This window comes from Dioscorea cayenensis, chromosome 17 (assembly GCF_009730915.1).
Source record: "Dioscorea cayenensis subsp. rotundata cultivar TDr96_F1 chromosome 17, TDr96_F1_v2_PseudoChromosome.rev07_lg8_w22 25.fasta, whole genome shotgun sequence".
In the NCBI taxonomy this organism is placed as follows: Eukaryota; Viridiplantae; Streptophyta; class Magnoliopsida; order Dioscoreales; family Dioscoreaceae; genus Dioscorea; species Dioscorea cayenensis.
This window is the reverse complement of record NC_052487.1, coordinates 22237657-22255267: the sequence shown is the minus strand read 5'-3', so window position 1 is coordinate 22255267 and position 17611 is coordinate 22237657. Positions and strand designations below refer to the sequence as shown.

At 37.8% G+C, this 17611-nt stretch overlaps 4 protein-coding genes across 5 annotated transcripts; 3 read left to right on the top strand and 1 right to left on the bottom strand.

Annotated features, from left to right (window-relative positions):
- Positions 1 to 117: 117 nt before the first annotated feature.
- On the bottom strand, positions 118 to 3408 carry LOC120281012 (DEAD-box ATP-dependent RNA helicase 41). The gene is made up of 3 exons (XM_039287964.1): positions 3199 to 3408; positions 2551 to 2626; positions 118 to 1739 (listed from the first exon to the last, which is right to left on the bottom strand). The coding sequence occupies exons 2-3, from the start codon at positions 2606 to 2608 to the stop codon at positions 196 to 198; spliced, it is 1602 nt and encodes a 533-aa protein (XP_039143898.1). The 5' UTR covers positions 2609 to 2626; positions 3199 to 3408; the 3' UTR covers positions 118 to 195.
- A 3882-nt stretch (positions 3409 to 7290) lies between these two features.
- On the top strand, positions 7291 to 9901 carry LOC120281336 (SPX domain-containing protein 1-like). The gene is made up of 3 exons (XM_039288184.1): positions 7291 to 7651; positions 7922 to 8054; positions 9176 to 9901. Exons 1-3 carry the CDS (start codon positions 7373 to 7375, stop codon positions 9619 to 9621), a joined length of 858 nt encoding a protein of 285 aa, XP_039144118.1. The 5' UTR covers positions 7291 to 7372; the 3' UTR covers positions 9622 to 9901.
- A 1189-nt stretch (positions 9902 to 11090) lies between these two features.
- Positions 11091 to 11770, top strand: LOC120281309 (probable DNA-directed RNA polymerase III subunit RPC6). The gene is made up of 2 exons (XM_039288165.1): positions 11091 to 11624; positions 11693 to 11770. Exons 1-2 carry the CDS (start codon positions 11091 to 11093, stop codon positions 11768 to 11770), a joined length of 612 nt encoding a protein of 203 aa, XP_039144099.1.
- On the top strand, positions 11645 to 17436 carry LOC120280314 (peroxidase 25). Of its 2 annotated transcripts, XM_039287103.1 has the most exons (7): positions 13630 to 13816; positions 13909 to 14246; positions 14339 to 14482; positions 15457 to 15617; positions 15708 to 15887; positions 16049 to 16211; positions 16378 to 17436. In XM_039287103.1, exons 2-7 carry the CDS (start codon positions 14222 to 14224, stop codon positions 16797 to 16799), a joined length of 1095 nt encoding a protein of 364 aa, XP_039143037.1. In that variant the 5' UTR covers positions 13630 to 13816; positions 13909 to 14221; the 3' UTR covers positions 16800 to 17436. The 2 variants fall into 2 exon arrangements, with proteins under 2 accessions (XP_039143038.1, XP_039143037.1); XM_039287104.1 differs by lacking the exons at positions 13630 to 13816; positions 13909 to 14246; positions 14339 to 14482 and adding an exon at positions 11645 to 11851.
- The last annotated feature ends 175 nt before the right edge of the window (positions 17437 to 17611 follow it).

Sequence of the window (17611 nt, the reverse complement as noted above, 5' to 3'; positions counted from 1 at the left end):
TGAAAATATCCTCTTTGAAACAATGGGGAATGAATGAAGGTTGGCAACATAGAAAAGAGTACATAAAGCTATAAAGTTATATCCAAGGCAACACATTTGTGGCCACATCAACATTACCTCCGAGAAGGTGACATTCTTTTCAAGAGTCAGAGCTCAATGGCACAAGCAACTGGTTGGATGCTAGAGTTCTAACTTTTAAGATCCATACTTCCTCCTCTTCTGTTTGCTGCTTACAGGGTAATTAGATGCCAAGTAATGTGAATTAGCAAGCTCCCGTGGAATAGCAGCACCAACAGATTTAAGATTCTGGACTAGTTCTTTAAACAGTTTCTTATCTTCCTCATTTATGAACACAATTGCTGAACCCTCTTCTCCCATTCGAGATGCCCTGCCAATCTGATGTATGTATTCCTCCATAGAGTTTGGCATGTCAAAGATGATCACCTGTCGAACTTTCAATAGATCTACCCCTCGTCCCAAAACTCCTGTGGCAACAATCACAGAGACATCTCCTGTGAGAAAACGCCCAAGGCTCTCCCTTCTCTCCTTCATACACTTCTCTCCATGTATTGAAAGAGCTACCAATCCAGTGGCACAAGTTATTGCTTCAGATAATAAATCAGCTCCTAATCTTGAACTCACAAACACCACAACAGGCGGTCTGAAATGTTGTTTGCTAGTCAGTATTGCAAAAAGCTTCTGTTTTTTCTGCTTAGATTCCACCCAGATAACCACTTGTTTGACAGCTTCACTGGGTGCCCTTGGCTTCCCAGCAGACACATATATCAAATTTTCAGTTAAGGAGTTTGCCATCTTTTCCACCTCCTTGGAAATGGTTGCACTGAACATTAGTACCTGAGGATGGGAGAGTGCCTGAAAGATCTGCATCACCTGATCCCGAAAGCCTTTTTGCAGCATGCAATCCACCTCATCCAAAACAAGTACAGAAACCTGATTGAGCTCAATATCATGCTTACTCAAGAGATCAATCAATCTACCAGGTGTTCCAACAATCATTTCCACACCCTGCTCGAGCCGGTAGACTTGACTAGCCATGGCAGCTCCACCAACTATAAGGGCAGTTTTGAAAGGCAGACCCTTCCCAAGAGCCTTTGCTTGATCCTCCACTTGCACACAAAGTTCTCTAGTTGGTGCTAGAACCATTGCCAATGGCCATTTCTTGTCTGCCAAGTGCTGAAGTCGAGTATATGTACAGTGAGACACTATAGGAACAAGAAATGAAACAGTTTTACCAGAGCCAGTGTCAGCAGAAACAAGCAAGTTCCTTCTAGTCAATGCTGCAGGGATTGTTTGCATCTGAACAGGTGTAGGTATCTCATAGCCTGCAGCTTCTAGATTTTCTTGGAGTTTTTTAGGAAGATCACAAGAAGAGAAGGACAACAACGGAGCTGGAACTGTTTCTCCCTTAACAACAATGTTAATTTTACTTCTCAAAGACTCAATCTTATCAGTATTCAGATATTGAAAACTAGAACCACCACCATCTCGAACATAACAACATTCATCAGTAGCAGGTAGCTGTACTGAATGGATGGCTTTCGCAGCTGGCTTTTGAGATTCAGCAAGCCTAGATATAAGTGTCTGTTTGCATTCTCTACTGCAGACATCATCATCAGTCTCATCACATATATACTCACCAAAGCGTCCACATATAACACAACGTGGTTCTCCCGGAAGGGCTTCTCTCTGGTCACAACATTTCTCCTTCACAGGGCAATCTGTAACAGGATTAAAAAAAATTCAGTTATTTGGCGAACTAACTGCATATTCCTTACACAACAAAAGTGGGAAGTAATCATAGTCATCGTGCAAAATGCAGAAACTTTCTATCAATGTATAAATTTAATTTGAAGAATAGAGGGATTACTAAACTTAACAAAAACCTTTGCAGAATTGATTTCCATAACATTAATTCTGAAGTATTTAATTAACAAAAAGAAAGCCCTGACAGAAACAAAGAGGCCAGATCTAAAAAATCAGTGTTCTAACTGAATTAGAAATAGCATATTAGAGTTATGTACATGAAATTTTGTAGAAAATGGATATTTGCACTCTGGAAGGATAATCTGAACATTTTCACCAAAATAAATAATCACAAATACAGTATTAAAAACTTTTGTCTAGTCTCAGAAAGACTCATCATATATATTCTTGTCTGTGATTTTATCATGGATCATGCAAGCTTCTCATCGTAACCAAATAATATTCTCCTCCTTGGAGTTGCATAGCACATAGGATAAGATTAGTAGATGAAAAAACAAGAATAGAAGATAGCTGATTCTAGGATATTATTTGAGTTTGTCAGTTTGTTTTCAAAATTAGCATTGTTCCACCCTTTGCACTAAGTGCCTAAGGAACACTTTTTTTTTTTTTTAATTAATAATAATAATTATTGCTACTATTTAATTAATTAATTAAATATGGTGCTAAAGGAACCCCAAAACCAGTGAGTGGCAATGACATTCTTACAAGAAAACCATGCACTTATCAGAATAAAAAAGAAGTAGACATAGGCATAAAATGGCATACCTTCAACATCACACAAAGGAAGATTATGATCTTCCCCTTGCGTTTTGGTTTCTTCCATGGTTAGGATCTTAGACAACTGCCAAATCAACAGATACAAGTCAGATATGTTCAAGGCAAGCGCAGATCGTCAAATTTACTGCTTGAATGGAGTCCAGAATGAACTCATTAATAGAACACAAAACAGTGTGTTTGAAGGGCAAAAGAGAACTTCTTTAAACTTCAATATATTAAATTAAAGGGACTGTAAGTAAACAAGAACAAGATATGCAGATTGTGAGCTTGGCGAGCTTTGTTTGTTATTAACGACGATTTTTAGCATCTTGCAAGAAAATGATGCTCACTTGACATGATTTAAATAAAGCGATATCTATATAAAGAACATTTATTTGCTGCCCTACACATAAAGGTTGAATGTTGATCAAAATCAAGAAGGCAAAAAATAATAATAAAAAAAATCTTATTTGATTCCCTAATTCCTGTTGTACAAGCAATTGTCGCATTAAAATGGCTCCACAAAGAAAATGGAAGAACCAGATTTTGATCAATCCACAGGCCAACAAGCATATTTGAAAAAAAGAACAACAAGGAGCAACGGATTTTGTGATAATTAAAAAGAACCAATAAAAGAGAAGGAAGATGGCAACGTACTGGTTGGCTATTATAAGGGGCACGCGCGATCGCGCTAGAGAGAGAGAGAGAGAGAGCACTGTGAGGAAACGATGGGTGGAATAGTGAAAAGGGGAACAGTTGATGGTGCGATGACTGAGATCGCTAAGGGGGGGAAGAAGCCGAGGGGGCAGCTGCTTTGAGATACCCGGAGCGAATCCGGACCACTGAAGCGACCAATAAATACAGAGATAGTTTTTTTTTTCTTTGAATCTCTGCCTACGGTCCCTTCTTAATTCTTATGGTGCATATATATTATTATTAGCCCCAAGGTGGCCTGACCTGTTTAATAAATTTTAAAAAAAAAAAAAAACAATAATGAATTTGTGATTTAAAATAAAAATCATTGATATACCGCAAAACCATTTTTTTTTCCATTTTGTCTGTTAAAAAAATTGATACTTTGCTTCATTCCTTATTAGGCAATCCTACATCTCACAATATCTAATGCCTATCAAAACTCTGGAATGTTTGAATTATTCAAAATGTAAACTATTCCGATAAATCTTTTTGAAACTTTCTAATTTATTTTCTTGAGATCTTCTAGTAAAAGCAATCGCAATATATATTTGCCTTGTTTAAAAGCATGCATTTTAATTTCTAAGTTTTACTATCTCCATTTCATAATAACTTTCATATTTATAAAATTTTTTTTTTTTTAATTATGTCAACTCTAAAAGTTTTATAAATATTAAGTATTTTTTTTTCAATTTTACTCTTCTTTCTTTCTTAAAGAGACGTGTATACATTAATATGAGTAAATAATTCTAATAAAAGTAAAAGTGTTTTATTGTGATTTTAAATAAAATTTATCATCTTTAATAATGTTTTTAATATTTGTGTAAGTCTCAAATGTGACTGTCAATATTAAACGGATTGAATATCTTATGCTTTAGTGATTTGGAAAATCAGCCTTACATTTTTCTTGTTGTGTGGATGTAGGTAGGCCTGCAAGCAAAAAGTGAAAGTTTTTTTTTTTTTAGTTAAAGAGCTCATAGAGCTAATTTATTAATAACAACCAAAAGTTAACAAGAGTTTAAAGATACAAACCAAAAACAAAAAAGAACCACAAGAAATAACAAAAGTAGAAAACAAACAAAGGCTAATAAAATACAAATCCAAAATTTGAAACATATCTAATAAGCCATTGAGGAAGATCACGGCCAAAATGAAATAGGCTCAATTCATGGAGATTATAACCATTTTCACAGCAAACTTGAGGGCGACATTCAGCCAAGATCAGGGAAGCACATTGATGCGAGGAGTATTGGCTTCAAGAATAAGCAACTTAATGTTATCAATGCAAGAATTCAAACGCCAAGAACAAACTTGCTCGCGCGACTGAAGAACGGTTGGGACTCTCGGATTTCCAATGAAAATGTTGCGAATTTGCAGAGGTAGTGCAACAATAGAATGCAAAGCAGTAGCAGCCTCAAGTTGGGTTTCAGCAGTGAGAGAAAGGCTACATGCAAAGTTTATAACATGATTAAAAGAAGAAACAAAAAAACCCCCATAACCAACCTGTGTCTGATCATTCCAAGACGATGCTGAGAAAAGAAAAAGACCATCAGAGCAAGCAAAGTTGGTGAGGATCAGCTTCCTGCAAATAGGATTTTCGTGGCCACATATATTCTCATTAGCATAACTCAAAGCTTTGTGAGCAATAACATAAAAATTGGGATTGATGTTACCGAAAATCGCATCACATCGAGCTTTCCAGAGGAACCAGGCTGCATAAGCGATAATAATTTTGATCTGTTTAGAGTAAAGAGATTGGGTGATCCAAATACCAGATATAAAACCATCAGTAAACTGAATCTGTTTGAAAAGAGATAAAATTACCACTAGGTTATGTATTTTTTCCTCATTTGTCCCTCCGGTGTGTAGATTTGCATATTTCTTTTCTTTTAATTTTTTTAATTTTTTTAATTTTTTTTAAAATATCATAAAAAAGAATTTTATTTGAATGTTGATAAGGTGATAAGTCACTCATCTTTTGTGAAAATGAGTTAATTCTTCAATACCTTTCCAACGTGAAGGTGGTCCTGGAGTTGGAGAGAATTGGTCCCAGCCAAACATCTAGAAAAACAATTTAGATAATGGAGTAGTTGATAGATGGACAACGACCATTTTAGATGATGCCCGTTGGATATTCTATTCCAAACCCACTAGCCACTACCACAATTATGCTTCCAATCCAATGAAGTTCTTTTTTTTTTTTTATTTTTTGAAAAGGTGGATAAACCACAAACATTATGAAAAGAGAAACCAAATACAACAACCCTCCCACTAGCTGTGGAAACAAAATAGAACAACAACAACAAAACAACAAAAGAAAAAAGAGGAACAACGGGTCTCCTCCTGACCCACTCAGAACATATAAACTACTCCTCCCCACTAGCCTGATCCACCTCAATCATAGGGGTAGCCTCCTCCCCAACAGAACGAGGTCTTGCGAACTCTAAACTCTGCTTGATGGTAGAAATATGATCCTCCAGCTTCACTCTCAAATCATTTGGAGCTGCAGAAAACCAAGATAACATCAAATGAGCAGTCATCTCCATAACAACAAGGGGATTATCACATTTATCAGCAAAGATATAATCATTTCGCGTGAGCCAAATAGACCACACAAAAGCTTTAACCACCCAATCCGCAAATCCCCCGCACCGCCGGCCGAAAGGCAGCTCTCCAGTCACTCCACAAGAGGCCCATCGACAGGGGCAAAACAGGTAAGGTAAGGAACCTGCTCAGATAAGACCAAACTTCCCGGGAGAACTGGCACTTTAAGAATAGATGGTCACCGATTCAGCATCCGAATGACAAAGGACACATGTGTCCGTCGGGAGTCTATTGCATCTTCGTCTAGCAAGATTTTCCAGAGAAAGAATTTTGTTCTTCCAAGCAAGCCAGTTAAGAATATTAACCTTTCTTGGGCAGGGGCCTTTCCAAAAGGAGTTAGCAAGGGGGCAACGAAGTCCACCATCATTCAACAAACTGTAGAAGGATCTGACAGAGAAGGAACCGTTGGCCGTCAATCCCTTCAAATCACTATCGCCATCCGTCCCCACATTTAAACCAGAGCGAAGCTGATCAACCCCCGGATAATTCGCGAACGGAGGTCGCCCAAGTAACATCGCCAACTCCCGAACCGTCCCGTAAGGCGAAGGAGACGCCAGGAATTCAGATGGCCAGATATACATCGGCGCAATTCCATTTAACCATTTGTCTTTCCAGAAGAGTGACTTGGATCCCTCTTTGACCTGGACCGACACACATCCCCTAAAAGCAGGGAGACAACGAGAGACCCCAGCCCAAAAGAAGGAGACTCTCCCAACCGGACCCCTAAACAAGTCCCATGTAGTAATATTATAATTGAATCTCAGGATCTTTGTTCCCCCCCAGTTTGCATCAGTCAGTAGTTTCCATCTTCATTTTCCCAGCAAGGCCAAGTTAAAGGACGATAGCTCTAAGATGCCCCAACCTCCTCGCTCCTTTGCGCGACATATATTTCTCCAAGCCACCAGACAACACCCAGGATGTTCGATGTCAGGTCCAGACCAAAGGAAGTCTCTTCTGATCCTATCAATTTCTTTGATCACCCACTTTGGTAATCGGTAAAGAGACATCCAACATGTCGGAACTGCCGATAAAACCGAGTTAACTAGGGTGAGTCGTCCACCAATAGAGATATAGGACGAATTCCAAGAGGACAGACGCCCTCTGACTTTGGCAATCAAGCAATCCCAGTCCTGTTTACGAGGCCTTCTGCCCGAAACAGATATACCCAAATAGGTTACCGGAAGAAGACCCACATCACAGTTGACCGTTTTTTCCCTTTTTTTTTAAAAAAAATCTTAAATTTTATTATTTAAAAACTTGGAAAGGCCACGTGGAAGTGAACTTGTGGGTGGTGGGGGCCAAGGCCAAGCTGAAAGGAATAAAACGCAAGATATCCCATGATTCCCATATAATCCGAATATTCTCCCCGACTCCTGCGCATATTCCTCTTTTTCTTTTTCTTTTTCTTTTTCAATCTCTTTATTTATTTACTTTTCTTTATTTCACAACCATCACCCGCTGGCTGCTTCTTCTTCTTCTTCTCCAATTCATAATTGAAAAAAAAAAAAAAAATTTAGTATTCGGATCGTGAATCATGAAGTTTGGGAAGAGCCTGAGCAACCAGATCGAGGAGACGCTTCCGGAATGGAGGGATAAGTTTCTCTCCTACAAAGAGCTTAAGAAGCGCCTCAAGCGCATTGGAGGAGGAGAGAGACCGCTCAAGAAGCCCAGGCTAGGGGATGATGAGGATGAAGCCCCCTTCAGCAGCACCGACGATGAGGAGGGTGATTTCTTGAGCCTTTTGGAGGCTGAACTTGACAAGTTCAACGCCTTCTTCGTTGAGAAAGAGGAGGAGTACATCATCCGTCTAAAGGTTTTTATTTTTTAATTTTTTTTTGGTACAAAATTTCTCGTATTCAATTGAAACTTCTTAAGATCTGATTGATTTAGGATTGATGTACACGCGGAATTTGTGGGTTTATCTACAAATTCATCTGTTTATGGCCATAAATATGGCTTTTCTTCTTCTTCTTCTTCTTCTTCTTCTTCTTCTTATCCTTGTAATTTTATTTGGTCTTTGTTATGAATTTGAGTTTCTCGTTGATTGCTAATATAATAATATTGGATTATGTATGTGTTGCAGGAGTTGCAGGACATAGTGGGGAGAGTGGCGGGAAAGGATGACGAGGATGAGCTAATGATGGTGAGAAAGGAGATTGTGGACTTCCACGGAGAGATGGTCCTCCTTGAGAACTACAGTGCCCTTAACTACACGGGTATGTGCTTAATAATAATTCTAATTATTTCCATGTTAACTATTTGGCAATATGATTTATGTTTGTTACCTCATTCTCGCTATTCTTCTCCTGTTTTGAGAAACTTCAAGATTAAATCTATATGAAGATATGTCATATTTCTGGCCATAGTTAATTTGGAAACGTCAAATTATTAATTGTTTCGCTCTGCAGTCAAAATCAGGATTTTACATTTTATGTTGATGCAGCGCTAAAACCAACAGCTTTATTGTTTACCTTTTTACAAGTAGCCTATGCTCGAGTCGAGTTGCCTCATCTCTGCAGCTCTGCTCTACATGATCTTGATCAATGCAATATATGCTGTCATTCAATGGCCAAGACATTAGTTCTTTTGTAAATTGCTTGTGTAACTCATCCTTCAAAATATGTCCAAACAATTTATGGTCAATATTTCACTCATAGGCTGCTGATGATTTAGAATTACCTAGGTTGATAGGAGAGTGAATTAGCCTTGCTCTTTGTGTGTCGTATGGCTTATTTGTGATCTGTAGTTTTTCTGTTCCTGTTATTATTATTATAACTATTGTTATTGTTATATTTGCCTTCCAGACTGCTCTAACCAACTCTTAAAGCTCATTGTCTGCTTTTGATTATAAACCAAATATCTTTCAAGTTTTTTATGTTGATCCAAGTATAATCTTGGATTGGTTCTTATTTGTATATCAATTAGTCAAACTGTGGAGATATGTTCACATACATTTGTTTTGGGATTTTTTTTTAATTTATAAAACACTTCAGTTTTTTTCTGCTAGGCAAAATTGGCAGATAAGATTTACAACTAGTGACGCAGACTTTCTTGAATGAAAGCTTACTTCTGTAGAAAATACTAAAAGCTAATAAAACTCCCACTTATATCATGAGAAACTCCATGGGTGAGGGTTAAGGATCCATTTTGGTAAATATTAATTCTTTTATTTGTTTGAGGACAACTGCTATACCAAAGGGCTTTTGGTGAAAGCATGTAATGCATTATTGCTATTAAGCGTTAATCCTTTGGCTTAAACTGCATCTTGAACTTGTATCAGCATTCATTGTTCTGATGTTGGTACAAAATACTCAACTTTGGAGGACTTTTGAAACAGGACTGGTGAAAATACTAAAGAAGTATGACAAGAGGACAGGAGCCCTTATCCGGCTGCCCTTCATACAGAAAGTGTTGCAGCAGCCATTTTTCACAACTGATTTATTATATAAACTTGTGAAAGAATGTGAGTCAATGCTAGACAGGCTCTTTCCTAAGAATGAAGAGTCTGTGTCAGGAGATCATGGTAACGAGGAAGGAACTGTTGAGGGGAAGCGATTGGAGAAAGGGTCCTCCTCTCTGGGCAGAGGTGAAGTTCCTGAGCTGGAGGAAATAGAGCGCATGGAGAGCTTGTGCATGAAGAGCACGGTTGCGGCATTGCGCGTTTTGAAGGAAATAAGGAGTGGCAGCTCGACAGTCAGTGTGTTCTCTTTACCTCCTATGCAGAGCAGTGGGATGGAGGAGCAGTGGAATAAAATCCCTGTGCTAGAACAGGCTGCTAAGTGATGATATAATTAAGTTGTTAGCATGAGCTGTGATGAAGTTCGTGTTCATATACATGTTCATGGATAGCATGTATTGGACACCACATGTCACAGATCATTGATACACTAGCACTCTGTATGGTTTTGCCTGGGGATAGATTTGTATATCTCCCCGTTCTTGTTGACTTTTACAAATCATCTAATTCACATGTTCTGTTCACCAGGTTTCTAACATGTAGGATGTCGAGAATTGAACATACAGATATATGCAAGATCAAGTTCAATGTATTCTCTTATATTTATTCGTACCATTTCATCCACAGCAGAAATTTAAACTTCCTCATGGTGGTGTGGTGGTGTTTATTCTGTGTGTGTCAGTGTTTTATTTTGTCTGCGAAATGAATGAATGTTTGTATGTAGGGAATACCTCTGCTCAAGTAAACAAATCACAGGTAGTACCTTCTTTTAAAGTTCTTGTGTCTGATATTTTCAGCAGGTATGATGATATCAATTTTTATTGTATTATCTATCTTTTAAATGAAATATTTTCAACTTTTATCTGTAAATATATGATTTTAATTGCTTTATATTTAAATCCATACCAATAAATATTCTATTCTAGTTGATTGTGTCAATAGGTGGAATTGTTGTCTTAGTTTAAATTATTTTCAAATCACGTTCAATTTGTTTTTTTTTAAAAAAAATTATCACTCTGGAAATGTATGGGTAAGTATTTCATTCATTTTTTTTTATGTATCTTAGTATATGTAATTTATCTATTTTTTTAAATAATTTTTTTTTAAATTAAACAAATTGTGGTATCTGTTTTTTGTTTCATTTTGTTTTTATTTTATTTTTTATAAAAAACTTATCAAGCGTTGTGGAAATTTTGTTTTTTTATTGTTTTTTGAAATTTGGATAAATTTATAATTTAATTATTTTTTACACTAATTTATAATTTATTTTTTAAAAAATTTATAAAAAAAATTGTATTTACTTTCTATAAGAAGAAGGCAATTTAAATCTTCCCCGAGGTGTTTTATGCATTTGGTCGAGAGAAAAGATTGAGCATTGTAGGATACTAGTAGATATAGGCCTTGTTTGGGTTGGCTTCTCAAAAAAGTACTTTTTTTAAGTTTAATAGAAGTGCTTCTGGAAAAAGTGCTTTTCCAGAGTAAGTTAAGCACTTTTTTATATTTTGTGTTTGTATTAGCTTTTCTGTAAAAGCAGAAGCTGTAAAAATAAGCTAAAAAACAGCTTTTTTCAGAAGCTGCTCATCACTAGCTTCTGAAAAAAGCTGTTTTTCAGCTTTTTTTACAGCTTCTGCTTTTGCAGAAAAGCCAATACAAACAACTTTTTTTGAACCCAGAAGTGCTTAACTTATAAAAAAGCACTTCTGGGTTTTCCAAAAGCTCATCCAAACAAGCCCATAGTGAAATTGGGAACCCTAGACTAGAGTTTGGTGAGGATTTGGATCAGCGCCAAGCGGAGATGGCGTCGAAATCGAAATCGAAATCCACAGCAGCAGCAGCAGCAGCAGCAGCAGCAACAACAACAGGGTTGGTTCTCCCCCAGAAGCGATCGCAGCCCCCGGGGCTGAACGAGAACGAGAAGAAGATCTACACGTTGATCAAGAACCGGGAGGGGATGGGCATCTCCCAGCCTGACATTCGCAGCGCCATCAACCTTGACATTCGCACCCTCTACAAGGCCCTTGAATCCCTGCAGGCCAAGCAGCTCATCAAGACGGTCAACAGCGCCCGCAACAAGCGCGCCAAGATCTACATGGACTTCCAATGTCAGCCTTCCGCCGAGCTCTCGGGTGGACACTGGTTCACCAACGGTGAGTTTGATGAGGGCCTCGTCTCAGCCGTTAGGCAGTCCTGCCTCACCTTGATCAAGACCCTCGGGGTGGCCACCGTCGATGATCTAATCAGTTCCATCAACAAGTGTAATATCTTCGTTGGTGGCATCACTGAGGCTCAGATCGATGACATCCTTCAGTCTCTCAAGGTGGATGGTGTGGTTGAGGAGCTGAAGAGCTCGGGCATGGGGGATCTCTCTCGTGTGCCTGTCGGCAAACTCTGTTATAGGGTTCTGCCAGACAAGAAGGAGCCCCTCACCGGGGTCATGGCGTCCATTCCTTGTGGTGTATGCCCCCGGATCAGTGAGTGCACGCCTGATGGAATCATCTCCCCTGACAACTGCGTTTACTATCAGGCCTGGCTTGGCTTTTAGTACCAGTTACAGAGGTATATCCGGGAAGCCTTTTCACTATCATTCAAGCTTCTTTCTTCTCCTATTTTTGAGTCTCTTTAGGCTGCTTCTCTTTGTTTTTCTGTTTCCCTTTTTTCTTCCTCCTTAAAGTATTGTATTTGTAGTTGGTTAAAACAAAACTGCATTAACATAAGATGCAAGTCAAATATATGATAATTTATATTTTGGTTGTGGGAAAATAGAAAAAGAAAGAAGAAAGGAATAAGATGTGTGATGTCAAAAGGGCACCAAGGGAAATTTTCCTATAGCTCTTAATTTGGATTAAGCTACTCATCATGTGGGGTGGGAGTAGCTTAATCCGGATTAAGCCTATTTATTCCTAAAAAAAGGTTGTGTTTTGCAAAATTTTGAGGATTAAAGAGAATTTAAGGGTTATGCCACTTAATTTTTCATCCAAACACCCCTATGGTTCCAAGAATGGTTGGAATATCACTTTTAAGTTGTAATGTGAGAGTTTACATTTTATTTTAATTTAACTTTGCTTGCAGATTAGTTAGTATTAACATGAATTGTGGTTAACTGGGATAAAGATGCAAGTGTACTACCATAGAGAATGCCTTTTTATATTTATTCTCTGTTGTGTGACATTGTAAATTAAAAAAAAAAGAAAATCATTTATAAGTTCTTTTTTTTCCAAATCAAAAACATTGATTTTTACATAGATTTATAGCAACACCATATTTCATTATTCACATCCTAATATTAATTAGCACTTCATTTGCTGAAACATTCTCATCATGATTTGAACCTTTTGCTTGTATGTTCTTTAAGGATGATATGAAGTTGGAGTCGTACAACTTTGATGATAGTTATGATGTCTGAGCTTGTTAATTGCAATTCAATCAGCATCATTATGTGAGATCTTTGATGTGCTGTGCATCATAAAAGGGATGGAGGACCTTATGATTCATGAAACGTTTGGGAATGATATTGTGTGATATGCATCCAGATAAATGGATTTGATTTATGTACCAAGCTGTTTTTCTCTGATTTTGTTGTCTTTACAATATTACCTTTATTATTGCTTCTGAAAGCAATCATTGGAATCTGGCATTTTTTATACTATAGATGCATGAATTTTGGGTAGCTGATGGCACCAAAGCCATGTTTTCAGTTTTTGGTTTCATTTTGCCACCTTTTTGACTTTAAGGTATATCTTAATTGGCATTAAAGTCTTTATTTTGATAGCTTTGAGAATCATACTTGACAATTCACTTTAGGATACTAATAACTGAGGGCTTGAGCAGCCTTGAAATTTATTCAGGGGGCAGAAGATTGATATAGATTGACTCATCTAATGGGAAGAAGAAGAAGCTTCCTTTTTAGATTTCTCATAGATGAAAAGATAATTGCTGATATTCTATTGCTGGAATTTCATATATGTTCTGGTTTATGTGAAGCAATCATGATAATCATAGAAAGTTTTGTGAGTTTATGAAATTGCTGAAATGTTATTGTTCATTATGTTTGTAGACTAATTGCAAATGGAGATTCAGATCCTAAGGTGACATGATCCATATTAATTTTGGAATAGAAGGGTATAACAAATCAGAACATCTTGTTGCTTTTAGGAAGACTAGTTGTATACATCTTGGCTGTTATAATCATCTATGTAAGAGTTGATGGTTGATCTTTTCCCGGTATTTGGTATATCACTGATTGCTTTTGGTTTCTTGTTTTAAATGTTGATATCTGTATTTCTTCCGTTGTTTTCATGTGTATGATTGGTGTTTGATGCCTTTGGGTGTTATAGGCCTCTGGCAAGGATTAGGCCTTCAAAGTTCGTAATAAATTAAAATTGCTTTCGACTTTTCCCTGGGCAAACCTTTTCTGCAAGCCTTGAACTAGACTTGACATGTCAACCACATTATTTCACTTAAGTACCATTTTGTTGCTGGTCAACCTCTGTGAAGGAACTATAGACACCAATTTACTCTAAGGTAATTCTTTTTGTTCTTTTTTTTCTTTTTTGGTTTCGTGCTATGACATTCACCCTCCACTAAAATGAACTCTATAATTTCTGTTGACCCAGGAACACAGGAAGGACTATTTCTTTTTGAGTAATGCTATTGTTACCAACTAGACTTCTAAATGAGCTATCCATCCAGCAATGATCATTTTCATTTTGGGAAGTGTAGTTTGTTTAATCCCATTCAGTTTGTTGCTGTTGAACATAACTGGCAAGTAAATGAGTAATCATGGAACTCGTGTCAGCCAGTCGGTCTCTTGATCATTTAATACACTAGAACCATGTGCAACATATGATATGAGATATATATTCATCAGACGAACCAACGAACCAAATAGGCTGAAAACCCACTTGGCCAATTCTGAATGAGTGACGCATGAATAAGAGCCGCATTAATCATGGTTAGTTAATAATTGAATCCACATCAGACGCCTCACAAGATGGATGTGCATTCATAAACAACTGTCAGTTAACTATTCCTGAGTCTGTGCAGGACCTCAGGCAGGGTGTTATCAGTATCAGCTGCGTGGCAGTTTTTGGACCTGTTTATTTTATGATGCCACCCCCGTGCGTTGCCATGTACACAGAAAAGGCCTTCCCATTAACCTCCTCTCCATCGAATGCACTTTGTACCGTGGTTGGTTCTGCTTTTTTTCTCACTTGTTAAGCAAATGATGCGGTTGGCTTGTGTGTTTATTTTTCTCCCTTTTCTTTATGAAAGTGATAAGGCCATCTTCTATAATGGCTTGTCTGTCTTGATTGGATTGGTCTTTGAGTTTCAAAATTAAAGCATTTCCAAAATGAAGTCCTACTTTCATACATAAGATGCAGTTTTCTGTTTCAAAGAGTTGCATATATGCCAGACTTGGTTCTGATTAAAGCGATGCATTCGCTACTTGGTGAATTAATGTAAGGCCACTGGCTAGATATATGATAGGACATGAGGTTTTATGGAAAAGCATGCAGCCAATTATGTTAGTTTCAGACATGAGAATGAGATGAAAGAGCACAAATAGACACTTTATTTCCTTCCATGAATATGAATGATCAACGAAGTCGGTAAGAACTTTTGTTTTGCATGCATGGATCATTTGTTCCATGAATATATATATTTATGCGTTTATATATATAATATAAAGGTTTGGCAATAAGAAAAGAATCTGATTCAAAGTTGATGCAAGGCAGAAACCCCCATCGGTAAGCGGAGAAGAGGCCCTCCCTCGCCCGCACATCAGTCACCACAACAGAACAGAGGGTTTGAAAGGAATAATATAAAAGTGACATTGGTTCACACGTAGACCCAAATTAACTGTGCGTTGAAGAGCAGTGCATGCTCCACTAGCTAGCCACATGCTTATCATGAAGCATAAGCGAGGAAGAACACTTGATTGGTGCATCTATATATAATCACCGATTTAGGTATTATATATATATATATATATATCAATCAGCATAAATACACAGATATATGCATACCCTATAAGCACTTTTAGTTCTTGTTATAATTATTCTTATTGTCAGCTACCTGTAGCTAAGCCTAAATGATAATGGCAGCCTTAATGTGGATTTCTTGTCATTTTCTCTTGTTAATCTTGTTGATGGATGTGGCAGCCTCTGTTTATGGCCAAGGTAGCCTTCAAACGGGCTTTTACTCTTCTACTTGTCCCAAGGCTGAGTCCACTGTTCGTTCCACAGTTGAGAAGTACTTCAACCGAGACGCCACTGTAGCTCCTGGCTTGCTCAGGTTGCATTTTCATGATTGTTTTGTTCAGGTATACATAATCAATTTCATATTTATTGCAGAGATTAGCTATTAGTTGTGTATTTTGATAGATCTGCTAATATCATTTACACATCTGCAGGGTTGCGATGCTTCTGTATTGATTTCTGGTTCTTCTGCTGAGAAGAGTGCCTTTCAGAATTTTGGGCTCAGAGGTTTTGAGGTCGTGGATGATGCAAAGTTACAGTTGGAGACCGCTTGCCCTGGTGTCGTCTCTTGTGCTGATATTCTGGCTTTGGCTGCTCGTGATGCTGTTGATCTGGTTCGTAAACATATATATATATATATATATATATATATGCGCGCACACACACACATGCTAGTTAATTTCGTTAAACATGCATGTACTTCACTATTCTGTCAAGTACCTACTCTCACATCTCACATCTCACATCTCTGTGTATATATATGTTAATTAATTAGACTGGTGGCCCGAGCTGGTCAGTGCCCCTGGGAAGAAGAGATGGTATGATTTCATCAGCTTCTGAAGCCACAAGCCTCCCTTCCCCTGCTGATTCCGTGGCTGTCCAGAGACAGAAGTTCGCTGACAAGGGCTTGACCGACCACGATCTTGTCACACTAGTTGGTATAAAAAATATAATCACATAGATTCTTCTTCTGTGTATATAAAGTTTCAATAAGGACTTTACATACATACATATATGTTGTATTTATCGTGTACATATTATGGTATGTCATGGGAATCATATATAATTATATATGTGTGTGTTTTAATTAATTTGGACGTGCAGGAGCACACACCATTGGGCAGACGGATTGCTTGTTCTTCAGGTACAGACTGTATAACTTCACGGCCACCGGCAATGCAGACCCAAGTATTAACCAAGCGTTCTTGGGACAGCTGCGAGCCCTGTGCCCTCAGAATGGGGATGGATCCAAACGTGTTGCCCTTGATAAGGATAGCATGTCAACGTTTGATGTCAGCTTCTTCAAGAACGTGAGGGATGGAAATGCAGTTCTGGAGTCTGACCAGAGGCTCTGGGAGGATGGCAACACCCATGACATAGTTCGCAACTATGCTGGCAACATTAGAGGCCTGCTTGGCTTGAGGTTTGATTTTGAGTTCCGGAAATCCATGATCAAGATGAGCAGCATTGGTGTTAAGACTGGTACTCAAGGGGAGATTAGGAAGATCTGTTCCAAGTTTAATTGATCAACATATACACAAATATATATATATATATATATATACTAATTACAAAAAAAAATGTTGCTTAATTTTGCTAATCGTTGATGAATGTATCTGGTGATGACGAATCTATATGTTCCAATCAATAAACATTGATGACTATGGAGATGCGCATGGTGTACATCTTTTTGTATATCATGTGCCAGGAGTCATGCCCTGCAGTAATGGGTTTAGCCTGCTAGCTGATCTTGCTGTATCTGTATGAAATGAAATCAGGGATAACGCTTCCATGGATTGAACTAAATTATTTTATCATGATCGCCCTGCTAAGAGGCACCAATGCTCATGTGATCACCTTTGTCTCGTGTCAGACGCTCCATGCCCCGCTGTCTTTTGGTTCAGATACTAATGTTTGGAGAATATATATATGTCTGTGCCCAAGTGCTATTATGCAAGAAGCCGTCCTAACCACCGCACCACCATCATACATTCTACACCAAAATATTTCGCATTTATGGGTGGGGTAAGCAGATCATTCAACATCGACAACTAATATATGAGATGTTGTTATGTTCATCATTAGCTAGGTGGAGGAAATTTTAATGAACAAATAAATTCTCCAAAATTCCACTGTAATATGATACTCATCTGAAGCAATAAACAGAGAAAAAGAAAAAGTTTACAATTTCGTATTGTTTTAATATTTCGTATTGTTTTAATATTTTAATCCAGTCTGTGTAAAACATGGAAATCAAATGGGTATTTTGTCTAGTGGTAGCTTAGGGTGCGAGTGGTCACGAGTTAAATTCTCGGAATGCATTCCCCATTGCGGGCTC